Source organism: Enoplosus armatus, chromosome 11 (genome assembly GCF_043641665.1).
Source record: "Enoplosus armatus isolate fEnoArm2 chromosome 11, fEnoArm2.hap1, whole genome shotgun sequence".
NCBI classification, from domain to species: domain Eukaryota; kingdom Metazoa; phylum Chordata; class Actinopteri; order Centrarchiformes; family Enoplosidae; genus Enoplosus; species Enoplosus armatus.
Genome location: NC_092190.1, coordinates 10,066,076 through 10,079,179, shown reverse-complemented (window position 1 = coordinate 10,079,179; position 13,104 = coordinate 10,066,076). Strand labels below are relative to the sequence as shown.

The following is a 13,104-nucleotide window of genomic DNA, read 5'->3' as shown; positions in this document are numbered from 1 at the left end:
GACTGATTAACTAACTGTGTCTGCTCTGCCCACACTCAGGAAATACAACAACGCTAACATGCAAGTGACACAGATATTCAAATGGCACCAGGTAGAGACATTTGGTTATGAAAACAGTGAGATGAGGAGCAGAGTGGGCTGTGTGGTTTTTGTTGTAAATGTGCATCACAATATTGCGTGACCTTTCAGTTGAAACATTTTGCATGCAGTTTGCATTCCTTTAACATTTCAGACTGTGGGAGGGAAGGATCTGACTCTCTACTGAGGTTGATGTTTGGTATTTACACTCGCCTGCACAGACATTTATTCTATGCACACTATGAAATGTTGCAGTATGTCCCCCATCTAAAAGTTCAAGTTCTTTATTGTCATATAACAATTACAGTGAAGCAGTCGTTATGAAACACGTCGTCATTGTTTCTTTGAATTTGGTCTTGTTCTGGTCTCTGCCACACTGCTTGCAGGCCATACATCTCCCTACATCTGTGTGTAAATTTGAAATCCTGTAGATGTTCTCTGCTTGACTGCTTAATAATAAGGAGCAGCTTGTTTTGCTCTTTCGCATATCAATTTTTACTCATGAATCTCGTTGCAGCCATTGCAGGTGAGGCTATCTCATGGACCAGTTCCAAAACTTTTGGTAACTATTCATCATTTAAACACCAAAAATAGAGCCCAGGTTTAAAAATACTGAAATTACCCTTTAACCTCCACCCATGGACATCACCTGTGCTCCCTTAGATTGTACTAATAACCTGGACTGTGTTTTTCTCCTCGTCTTGATTGGCAAAATGGCAGCGCCACAGGAACATCCCTAATAAGCATTAGCTGCTGCTCAGTGTGGGAGAAGAAAAGGTGAAGGAAGCCACACATAAACTGAATGTGAGGACTCATATGGATGTTTGTGTGTGTTGTCGACTTGTTTCCTGGTTCTCATGCAATTCTTTTCCTCGTTCTTTAGTAACGCTCGCCCCTCCCTTATTCTTCTGCCTGTCTTTTATGTTCTTTTCTGCCTCAAACTGATGTGCTCCCTCTGTATTAAGGTGTTGCCACCCTCTTTTCTGTCCCACCTGCTTTATGCAGAGTGAGACAGATGTTCTTGTACTCTCTGTGCTTTAACCTGCAATATGAGATGAGCCAGGCAGTGCCAGGAAATAACCTTTACACTTGTTCATGGAATAAATCTGAAAAACTGAGATTTTTCACAACATATCCATGTCTATAATTTATATATAACCCATTCTGTTATGTATTTGTGACCACATTAACTTAAGTTTCATTCACATTCATCATTTAATATTTGGAGATAGATATAGATAGATAATAAATGGATAGATAAATATTTGGAGACCTGAGGGGTCTAGAGGGGATATATCTTAAAACCATGTCAGACAAGTAGTAGGTAGAGAGACTATTTAGTGATTTGTAGACCAATGAAAAATAAATAAATATAGAATAATGGAAACCATGGAATGGAAAATAACAGAATAATAGAGAACAGAGTACCTCTTAGTTTAGATTGTTTTTCACATAGAATAGGATGTAATATAATATAATGTAATGTAATATAATGTGGTTTACACAATAAAAAACAAAAACAATCTAATAACTGACGATCACCAGTTGCTTCCTGTTTCTGTTTCTGTTGAAGCCGCGCGCGCAGCCGGGCTGAGAGCGAGGCAGCCCGCGAGCAAGAGCCACATCACGTGGCGACACATCTCCACGACTGACGTCATCGTCCCCATCTCTAAGCAACCCCTCCATCAGCACTCGCGTCACCGTGAGCCCGAGCCGCGCGGTTGCCTGGCAACCCGTGCCTTGCGCTCGGGTCCGGCCTTGCCTTGCACCCAGCTCGGATCTCTGACGCGGGTGTGACGTTAATAAGGTGGGTATCAATTTGTTATGGTGGCGGAGGGAGGAGGAGGAGGAGGAGGAGTTCCCCCTGTGAGTGCCGAAGCCCTGTGCTCTGCATTCCGGCGGAGCGCACAGGCACACACCGGCCGCAGCACAGTCCCGGGCCGAGAGACTTGTTGTATAAACTCAAAGTACCGACGGAAGGAAAAAAGTTGCTCCTCGCGTGTTTTTTATTCCAGTTTACAGTCCTCTTTGTCGTGTTGTTGATCCGTCGCTGTGGTCGTGGAATGGTTTACGTTTCCTTTGACAGCTGTCTGAACTGTGAGAGAAAGTGGTTTATGTCCGCTCTTTAAGGTAGGACTCTCGATTAGACTCACATGTTAATGCCTCATATTTACTTTACGATCATTTCTATTTTTCTATACCCAGCCCAAAGCTTTCTTTCGGTTTTAGTCATGCCGATTTCTGATCTCTTTTACCTTCTGTTTGATCGGTTCTATTGAACTGTAAAAAAAAAAAAGTACCTACAATTTTTAATTGAATTATGGTTATATTTAAACAATAAGAAATGTACTTTTTAAGCCTTATTAAGAACTGAATACGTATTTGTAGCCTACACCTAATAATTTTCTTTTGACCAAATCGCTGTGAAGAAAATATTGATTGCACCTCACTCACTCCAGGCTAGTGAGCTCATACTTTCTCCCACTGAACTCATTAATGATACAAGAAGGTTTTCACGCTGCTGCATCATACATACAAGCATATAGGCCAGCATATATACACACGATATATATACTTATTATAAGCGGATATGGACAGTGAAATATAAAGGAATGAAATATACAGCTGTGTTTGTCTCTGCAGGTACTGGCCTTAAACTATCCCAACGCTGTAGCACCATGGTCATCATGACGGAGATCAGCCGGGGGGCTCAGTCCAGCCCTGCCCAGGGAAGGCCCCTGCAGGTCGGCTTCTACGAGATCATCCGCACCCTGGGGAAGGGAAACTTCGCAGTGGTGAAACTGGCCAAACATAAAGTCACCAAAACACAGGTCAGCACCTCTCATCCTACTAATTGTGTGACCTTTTTTTTTTTTTTTAAGATGCATAATCTTTTGAGTTATCATTTTTTTTCAGTTTATAATTGAGCGCTTTTTGGTTTTCCAGGTGGCCATTAAGATCATTGACAAGACCAGACTGAACCCCTCCAACCTGGAGAAGATTTACAGAGAGGTGCAGATTATGAAGCTGCTAAACCACCCCCATATCATCAAACTCTACCAGGTGTGTGTTATCTTTTATTACCCTGCAGTGTTGCTGTTGGCCATACATGTGTTTCTGTGTGTGTGTGCAGAGCGGTGAGAGCGTGCAGCGGTGTGTTATTCAACCTGTGCAGCCTGGTCTGTGACGGCTGCATGTGACAGGGAGCCAGTCTGAGCATTTCTGTAAAATGCCATGGTGTGGAAAACTTTACAAAATGGGGAGAAATTTATTTCCCACAGTAATGATGTTGTGGTGCAGAGCATCGGGCCTCATTATTGTTGATATGTGGATGCAGAAGTGGCATAATGCGTGGCAAAAAATAAGGGGCATTAGTTATCTAAGTGGCTTGTACTGGCTGGTGGTGAGCTGCTGACTCTCACAGCACATTGAATCATAAGTATAGCACAACAGCATTAGTGCAATCCCTTTTGACCTCCCTCTGTGTGTGTCTGCAGGTGTGTGTGTGTTAGAGTGAGAATAATCAGTCAGTGCTGGGAACAATGCATCTCCAAGATGTTTTGTGTTGTTATATAATGGTAAAAGTGATGGCAGAGATATGGGAAGCAGAGGGGAGTCAGGAGAGCGCTGGTTAAAGATGCGTCCTCGGGTCTGAACCTTAAGCCCAATTAGCGACCGTTAAAGCGAAGTGCAATGTGTCTGCGCATCACGTGAAGGCCTCCCCACAAAGCGGTGCTTTACTCCTAATCAAATTGAAGACTTAGTGGAAAGAATCCGGGGGGTTTTCTCCTCAACTGGCCTTGCGAGCACCGTAGCACGTGTCTGGCAAGAAACACACAAACACACCCACGCAAACAAACACACAATGCTCTTTCTTTTCTTTTTTTTGTCCTTTTCTGCCCTTTGTCTGGCTCTGTACTGTTTTGCCACTTGTGAGGATTACTTCATGTCCAGTTTTAAGCAGCTGAGCAGTGTTTACTGTGAAATCATGTCTGCAAAAATAAGAGCATGACATTATTCCTTGGAAACCACAACAGTGTTTCTCATCATACACAGTAGAGCTGGATAATACTGACAGAATCAAATATCAGTGCAATGTAGAGCTGAATTAAACTAGTATAGTTGATTGAAAGAAAACTATTTAAAAATCTTCAAGTAAAAATGCCAAACCTTCCCTTGTTCCAGCTTCTCGGTTGTGAGGGTTCGCTGCTTTTCTTTGTCTCTTGTGATAATAAACTAAATATTATTGTGTTAACGACAGTTAGTCAAACAAAACAAGCAATTTAAAGGATATTGTGATATGTGTTTTTCACAGTTATATAGACCAAATGATTAATTGACAAACTAATCAGTAGATCTATAATGAAAATAATTGTTTGCAGCCCTACAATAATGCTTGCTCAATACCTTAATATTGATGCAACAATATTATTGGTATGTGTAATGGTGCTTTAATGCAAAGTAGGAATGTGGCAACTGTCAACCATGACACCTCGATGCCGTTTTATTTTTCACAATAAGAGCAAGAGATTGGATGAGATTGGATTATCGTCACCCAGCTCCTGTCAAAGGTGCTATCACGGCTCTGGAGTCTAACATGGATGACCTCTGTTTGTATCCTGCATGTGATGCGTCCTTGTTAATCTTTCTGTGCCCTTGGGTTGTCTGAGGTGATGCTAGTCAGATGGTTGGTACTCGATGATGGTAAGCAGCAACACTCTTCATCACTGCGGCCCCTCTTTCCTGTATGAAGGGAGGATGGTGGCATAAGACCTTGTCTTGTGATCCGAGGGTTACATCCTCTCCGTGTCGGTGCAGTTTTTTGGGGGCGGCAGCCTGAGACCTCTGGCCTGATAAATCAGCTGCTGCTTCCATTCTCTCATGTTTTTCCTCTATACTCAAGGGTCATCAAAGCCTCTCCCTTTCTCTTTGACCTTGTATCAATCACAGCCTCTTAAACCCCACTCTACCACCAGTGCGGCTGTCAGTACAAACTCTGCTCATCTGCTATGCTGTGAAGACCAAATTTGTTCAAATGCACAGAAATATATTTTAATTTTTGGTGGAGATCCTAAAGTTTCCAAAGATACCAAATATGTCCGGCTGAATTGCAGGAAATGCTGCACAAGACATGTAAAATGTTTGTGTTTGATGGAAAGGTGCAGCCATAGAAACATGGCGTCAGCTTTAACACCCTTAAAGGCAAATAAAAGGGAAAATATGGATGTTAAGGGGTTAATCTTCCTTCTGGGATGGTTCGAGGGCCCTTGACGTGCCATGCCTGTTCTTCAGAGCCGTGACGTCAGCTGCACCTCAAGGTGACAGAGCCCCAGAGAGCTGCCCTATCTCACAGATAAAGATTATTTCCCGCTTGGAGGCATCTGTGCACTGAATCATTCTTTGCCTGGGTTCTCTAAACGGGAGAAGAAATGAAAAGAGTTGAGGCTCCACCATTCAGTGGAATTTAGTGACATTTAATTCAAAGTTGGCCAGCAGCATTAGCCAGACAGGGCTTTGTCATATGATGAAAACTCCTTTGTTGTGCAACCTTTCTACTCAACTGCATTGTCCCCGAGGGCTCTGCGTCTTTCTGGCCTACATAGAGCGCTGAGTGATTGCCCTTATGGTGCTTTTGATACACTAGGCAGGACCCATGTGAACAGCCCGTGTGAATTTGTCTCTCTGTTTCCTAGAAATAAAGACATAGGGGTAGCTTGAAATGCAACACTATTATCCGTTGCCAACTGGTGTCAGCCTCAGGGAAAACATTTCCAAGCACTTCATATTAGTTAGTGTGTCTGTGAATGTCGTTCGTTCATGCGTTTCCCCTCTGGGTTTGTGTTTACATGTATAAATGGGTTTTTATGACATGATATAAACGCATTCAGGAAGTCAATGACGGCTGACTTGTACAACAGGGCATATCATGGAAAGCCAGGGTGTTGTTGTTTTGTGTGTGTGGAACAAGTACATGGAGAAGTATGAGAAGGGGATTTTTGTGGTTAGAAAATAAATGTCCCAGAAATGCCTGGAGCGGGCTGCACTGAAGGACTTGGAACAGTTTTTATGTATTGTATTGTTGTATAAATATATTCCTTGTCATCACCAGCTGCCAGTGACCCAATTGGTTTAAACTCCGTCTTTTTCTTTCTCTTAGGTCATGGAGACCAAAGACATGCTGTACATTGTGACAGAGTATGCAAAGAACGGAGAAATGTTTGGTGAGTTAAGCTTTAAAAAAAAAACAAATGTAGGTTAAATCTGTTGATCGTGATGCTCTGACAGATAGAGTTCCACAACTTTTCTGTCTCAAATACGGACTTTTACTAAAATATCCTCTTTCCCTCCAGACTATCTGACCTCAAATGGCCGTATGAGTGAAGATGAGGCCCGAAAGAAGTTTTGGCAGATTCTGACAGCCGTGGACTACTGCCATCGACACCACATCGTTCACCGTGACCTAAAAACAGAGAACTTGTTGCTGGATGCCAATATGAATATCAAACTGGCTGGTAGGTCTGCCATATACCGTTTACTGTTACCATGGTTTCCGGTTTGCTACAAAGGTTTTGTACGATGTGAGACAGAGTGTTAATTTACTTTTGTTAGAAATCAGTGTTTTTGAACCCAATACTGTCTCTCTGTATTTGTATTCTGTTCATTTTTGCCTGAAGAAAGTATTCGCAGCTTTGGGATTCTTAAACCATTCTAATTAAATCACTGCTGCGCTGTCTCTGTGCTAATTAAGTGTGAATAATTAAATCATTTTACCAAGGCTAATATAAATCAGAGGAAATTACTTTAGCTCACAAACTATAAAATATGTTATAGCCCAAGCCTCGGAGCAAGACAACTGGTCCTTTGTGAGAGAGACGATATGTTAACGTTTGCTCGATATGATCTGGTCTATTGATGTATCTGAACATCATCATGACAAATTACACAAGACACTGCGGTTGAAGGAAGGCAACACACTTGTGTTCCAGCGCCCTGAGCTCCTCACGCAGGAATGTGGGGAAAACAAACAAGTTTGAATAACAAAATCTCTGTGTATCCCCGTCTGTGTCTTACAGATTTTGGATTTGGAAACTTCTACAACGCAGGGGAGCCTCTGTCTACGTGGTGTGGCAGCCCGCCTTATGCTGCCCCTGAAGTGTTCGAAGGAAAAGAGTATGAGGGGCCTCAGCTGGACATTTGGGTAAGCCTATACAAGGAAAACATAGACAGAATTATTCAATCAAGCATTCATTTTTCTTTTTATGCTAATATTGTCCTTTTTGCCATTTCCCTCACAGAGCCTCGGTGTGGTGCTTTATGTTCTTGTCTGCGGCTCTCTTCCATTTGATGGACCCAGCCTTCCTGCACTCAGACAGAGAGTCACAGAGGGACGATTCAGAATCCCTTTCTTCATGTCCCAAGGTATAATGGCAACAAATCACAACAATTACTGCTAATTACTAATTCTGTCTAAATCCAAAGAGCTCAAAATCCAGGATTTCCTTTTCTTACGTCCTCCAGACTGTGAAAACCTGATCCGTAAGATGCTGGTAGTAGATCCAGCCAGGAGGATCAGCGTGGCCCAGATCAAGCAGCACCGCTGGATGCTGGCAGACCCAACAGCCGCCCACCAGACCCTTAGCCATTCTCTGACAGAATACAACTCAAACCTGGGGGACTACAGTGAGCCTGTGCTGGGCATCATGAACACACTGGGCATCGACCGCCAGAGGACTATTGAGGTGACTGAACACACAAAAAAAGTTTTATGTTGTCAGATTTAAGCAGGTTAAATACAGTAAAAATACACAGCTTGCAGTTTCAGGAGACTTGTGTCTTGAGGTGGGGTAGTTAGTAAATGGGGGTTTAAGATAGTTATTCATGTCTAGCATCAAATTTCAGTTGGTTGGGAGAATTGTTGCAGAAACTATTCTCGCTCTGTCCTCTCCAAAGAGATTATACTTATCAGGGGCTGCAAGACCGATCACATAGTTATACCTGGCGTTCATTCAAAGAAACAGAAAGAGGGTAAGAGCTAAAGAAAGAAGCTATAAAAAGAGGAAGAGATGGGCATTAGCCGTCAAAAGGTAAACAAGCCTCTAATCTACTGTCTGTCCTTTTCTTCAGTCTCTGCAGAGCAGCAGCTACAATCACTTCTCTGCTATCTACTACCTGCTGCTGGAGAGAGTGAGAGAGCATCGCGCCCAGCAGCTGAGCCGGCAGTGTGGAACCTGGAGCCAGAGACCCAGGAGCACCTCCGACTCCACCGGCCCAGAGGTGAGCACTCCAGCTGGGTGCATTGAGCGTAAAGTTGTACCTATTCCCGATCCAACCTGCAGCTTGTACTTGAATTCTAAAATGCTGTGTGCTTTCTGCTTGCTTTTAGGTGATCATGGAGTCCACCGACAGCTTTAGAACCACAGCATTTTCAATTCCAGCCAAAAGCACTCCTCCAGTGTACTCGGAGAAGGAGTATGACCAAGGGGGATTGTTCCAGGTATATATATTTTATATATTTTTGATAAAACTTGAAAGCATTGAGACTTGACCCTCCACCCTTATCTACTAATAGACCAGAGTACAAATACTGCTGCCCATGTGTCTTCTGTCAATCAGTGACTAACAGTCCAGCCTCCTTCTCTTTCAGCGTGTGGTGTTTCCAGTGGAGGCCAGCCTGAACAGACTGCTCTGGAACCGTTCCATTTCACCCAACAGCCTGCTGGAGACGAGCATCAGCGAAGAGGTGCGACCCAGGGACCTGGAGGAGGAGGAGGCAACACAAACTCTCGGGCCCCTGCTCCCTCCCACCACCACTTCTCGTAGACACACTCTGGCCGAGGTTTCGGCCCGTTTCCACCAGTGCAACCCTCCATGTTAGTATGCCATACATTGTAGAATAGCACGTTAATCCACATTCTGTTAGATATACGGAGCCTAATTTCTTCCCTGTCTTGTTTCTGTAGGTATTGTGGTCAGTCCCTCAGATGGTGCCTCTTCTGACAGCTGTCTGAAGTCCTCATCCAGCCCAACTCCCACTTTGCAGGCTGCTATGGGTGAGATGTCAACACTTCTGGCCTCTGGGACTGAAGGTAGAGCTCTGCTGCCTACTGGAGGTCCACTGGCCCTCTCCTCCCACCTCCTGCCCCAGGCCCAGGGCAGCCTGCCTGCTGCCAGCTTCCAGGAGGGTCGCAGAGCCTCTGACACCTCCCTCACACAAGGTACAGGAACATGGCCATGGATTCAAGTGTCATTTATCCACTCTGATTTTCATTTTTCTCAGGTCTAATGTGTCACGTTACAGGATCAAAGGAGTATTGTGTAACACTTTCCCATGCCTTCCCACAGGCCTAAAAGCTTTCCGCCAGCAGCTGAGGAAAAACACACGCACTAAAGGGCTTCTGGGATTAAATAAGATCAAGGGTCTGACGAGGCAGGTTGTTCCCCCACCCTCCTGTAACCGCGGCAGCCGAGGGTCACTGGGTCCAGCCCTCTCTGAGCACCGCAGCATGCTGGAGGAGGTGCTGCATCAGCAGAGGTGAGACACACTTTTACATGAAAGCACACTGTTATTAAATTCCATATATTAGATGATGTAGATCAGAAGTTTTCAAGAGAGGGAGAGTTGAAGGGGAGGGCTACAGAGTCACTTTGAAAACCCCTGATGTTAACAGAGAGTCTGATTTTCTCTCTCTGGTTTCTAGGATGCTACAGATGCAGCACCAACCCCAACCTCAGGTCCAAGCCGCTCAGACAGGACCTACCCAGAATCCCCTGCTCTTTCTGGCCCAGCAGCAGTCACCTTCTCCTCCACCTACTACCGTGTTTTCTTCCTCCTCCATGTTTGATACCCCCACCCCCTCCGCCCTGCCTTCTCAGCAAGCTTCAGTGGGTCTGCAGCACGGTCCCTGGCAACCAACCCTCGAGACCTCCTCCTCCGGCTGCTCCTCATCTTCCTCATCCTGCTACCCCTCTTCACTGTCCCCCGTGGCCTCCGCTGCTTACCTTCTCGAGGCTCGTCTGCACATCAGCCAGCAAACCCACCCCCACCCCCACACCTGCCTCCAACAGCACCCCCAGTCTGGCACCTTCACCATCATGTCCAAACCAGCGATGTGGAGCATGGGCTCGGCCTCCAGCACAGACCCTGACATGCAGGAGTTGGGTCTGGCTGCGCAGCAGCAGCTCAGTAGCTGTGTGATGGTGAAGTAAAACATCAGCCGTCATGACCAGCGATTGTTCTCCGTGTGGAAGACGCTCACAGCAAAAACCTTGACTTGATTTTGAAGACAAAAGAGCAGAAGTTGGGAGAAAGAACAAAAGCAGATGCAAGCGACACACTTACACTTTATTTAACAACATGCGGTACACATGTGAGAATGTGTCCACATGTGTGTGTATGTTTGTGTATGCTTTTGATATCATATAAGCTAAAGACTAAAGCAATAACCAAACTCTGGACAAGGTGTTAAAGACAGCCAGAGAAGCAATAATAGACCGAAAGCTCCAGCTCCCTGATGGACTGACTTGAATAAAAGAGCTGACGTTAGCCGATACAATTAAGTCTCACAAGTTCTGAGATTTGATTTTCTTTAACACAGAAAAGCTGTATATTCTTTTTCTAGTCACTTTTTGTGTCATTTCCTGTTCTCTATGTTTTTCACTTGACTGAACAGAAGACCAAAATTCGTTTGAAACTGTGATTTTTTTTTTTTCTGTGCTACGCAAATGCTGCTTTTACCTCAAGCTGCAAAAAGACTGCTACACCCTCATCAGCCAAAACTGAAGGAAAGATAGAATCTCGCTGAATGAGTAAAGCACAACAGGTACATCAGTCAGCTCGGTAGCACCTTACATGTGTGGATGCATCGATCCGTATTCCCTTCGTTTGATGAGCACCTTCTTGTTAGATGCTTTTACTACCTCCTCAGGCAAGAATTTGGAAACAAACATCAATCCCAGAATATCAGAGGAATTTTCACATGGACAGAACAAAGACTGTGGGAGCAGTGCAATATTTCACATTGAAATACAAAGATGAGGCTCTACATAGGATGATCAAAATATACATTCTTGCCTGAGGTTTCGTTTTCGTTATTACATTTAATTTGTCTGTTTGCTGTGCTAGCTAGCTGACTAGAACAGGTACTAGTTATGTAACATGATAACATGATACTGTAGAAATTGACAGGAAAGACTCAAGGCATTTCAAAATGCTGTCTCTTCAGACAGCATGCTTGTAGTTCTTTAACTGAAAGGAAGAATTGGGGTTTTACCAAAGAGAGAACAGCACAAGAGATGGGTGATCTATCACAGATACACTACTGACTTTTCACTTTGAATGCTGTCTCAAAATGTAGCCTGGTGGTTAGCTCGCATTTTCACATGATCTCCTTAGCTTTGGCTGTGAGAAAGCTCCCGCTGCCACCAAATCCTAATGCTACATGTTGTTAACATCTCTAGCTTTTACTATCAGGACCATGGTGGTATTCATTTTTGTACTTTTCTAGAAAAGAAGAAGGAAAAAAAAGAAAACAAAAAAAAAATCAAAACATAGCAATACCATGTTGTGCTGGATGTCGAACTTTCTTTGGTTGTCCATGAGTGGCTAGAAATAGGTAGAAATTACCTGCAACAAGCTGATTTATTTGTGCCGTCAGTTCAGACGCTGTGTTAGAAAACTGCGAGAGATGTGTTATATTGTTAGCTTAGTTAGTTCTCTCATATCTGTGAAACATCTTGTAGAAGAGCAGTGTTTTTCCAAACCCGGTTCTACGTTGGAAACATGCAGTGTTGATATTTCTATCGAACTATTTTTGGTTGATTGCACTCACAACCAACACTTGTGCCTTTATGTGAACAAACCCACGATCAGAGGTCTCCATCTCTGATCGCTACACTGAAGAAAGAGAGATGAACGGCTCCGTCACTGGCCGTTCACTCTGAAGCCCCTTTTGATATCTTCTCTGACCTCTCGCTCTTCTCTCAATCTGACCTTTGACCTTGCCGTGTAAACAGGAGCAAGAATTGCACTTTATTCGTATTTCTTATTACTGATTTTTTTTTGTTTTTTGTTTTTTGTTTCTCATGATGAAAAAAATTAACAAAACTATTGAAACACTAAGAGTCTTGATTCAAATCTATATGACCCTTTTTGATAAACTTTGGATAATAAGAAGTATTTCATTTTCATTTTTTTTTCCTGATTTGTTACTTGACTGTGTGAGCATGTGCATGTCTGTGTGTGAGTGTGTGGGCATGTGTGAGTGTGTGTGGAGCGACGAAGAGGAGGAAGGAGAAAAGAAAGCAGCGAGAGTGTTTATTTATGTTGCTATTTATTTCAATAAAGTTCACTTTCTAAACTGTCTGTCGTTTGAATTTTTTAAATTATAAGTTGGATATATTCACTGAGGTGTTAACTGTAGATAACTTTACTTCACTCAGTTAAAAATGACCATGGAGGATCCTCAGCAATGAACTCTTCCGGCTTCTGTGCTCGTGTTCACATCAGGATGGATGGTAGAAATGGAAAAGATTCAGAAAACGCGTCATCAAGACGGTTGTATGATTAGAGAGTTGTTTGTGTGAGGATTAATTACTGTCTGTTGACAATATAACACCATATCCATTAAACTTGGGTTAAATTAGTGTTTGGTTGATGTGAGGTGTCCATATTTGTTTTGTCTACAGTCACTTAACCATTATTAAGTGCCAAGTCGGATATATGAGAGCTTTCCCAGTCATCATTACGATGTTGACATTTTTATATTTTACAAGACCTCTGACCTGACCCACATATTGCATATTTGTACTTCAGTGTGTACAAATGTTTATTTTATAGATTGCAATTTTTCAGCATATAGAAAATGTACATATGTCATAGTAAAACAGAGCTCACTTACAAACCAGGCCAGTATGCGCAGTATGGTCTTTTAGCGCATCCTTATGCAAAACTGCATTTGAGTGCACATATTGAATGCACATGACAAATAAAACCTTTGAATCTGAAGATCAATATGCTGAAGAAATGTG

General features: G+C 43.3%; 1 protein-coding gene across 1 annotated transcript; it reads left to right on the top strand.

Moving 5' to 3' along the window:
- The first annotated feature begins 1,949 nt into the window (after positions 1 to 1,949).
- On the top strand, positions 1,950 to 12,439 carry sik1 (salt-inducible kinase 1). Its single transcript, XM_070914238.1, has 14 exons — positions 1,950 to 2,208; positions 2,722 to 2,909; positions 3,025 to 3,141; positions 6,236 to 6,299; positions 6,429 to 6,590; positions 7,152 to 7,276; positions 7,374 to 7,497; positions 7,597 to 7,817; positions 8,203 to 8,352; positions 8,462 to 8,572; positions 8,723 to 8,948; positions 9,039 to 9,293; positions 9,421 to 9,610; positions 9,777 to 12,439. Exons 2-14 carry the CDS (start codon positions 2,757 to 2,759, stop codon positions 10,282 to 10,284), a joined length of 2,406 nt encoding a protein of 801 aa, XP_070770339.1. The 5' UTR covers positions 1,950 to 2,208; positions 2,722 to 2,756; the 3' UTR covers positions 10,285 to 12,439.
- The last annotated feature ends 665 nt before the right edge of the window (positions 12,440 to 13,104 follow it).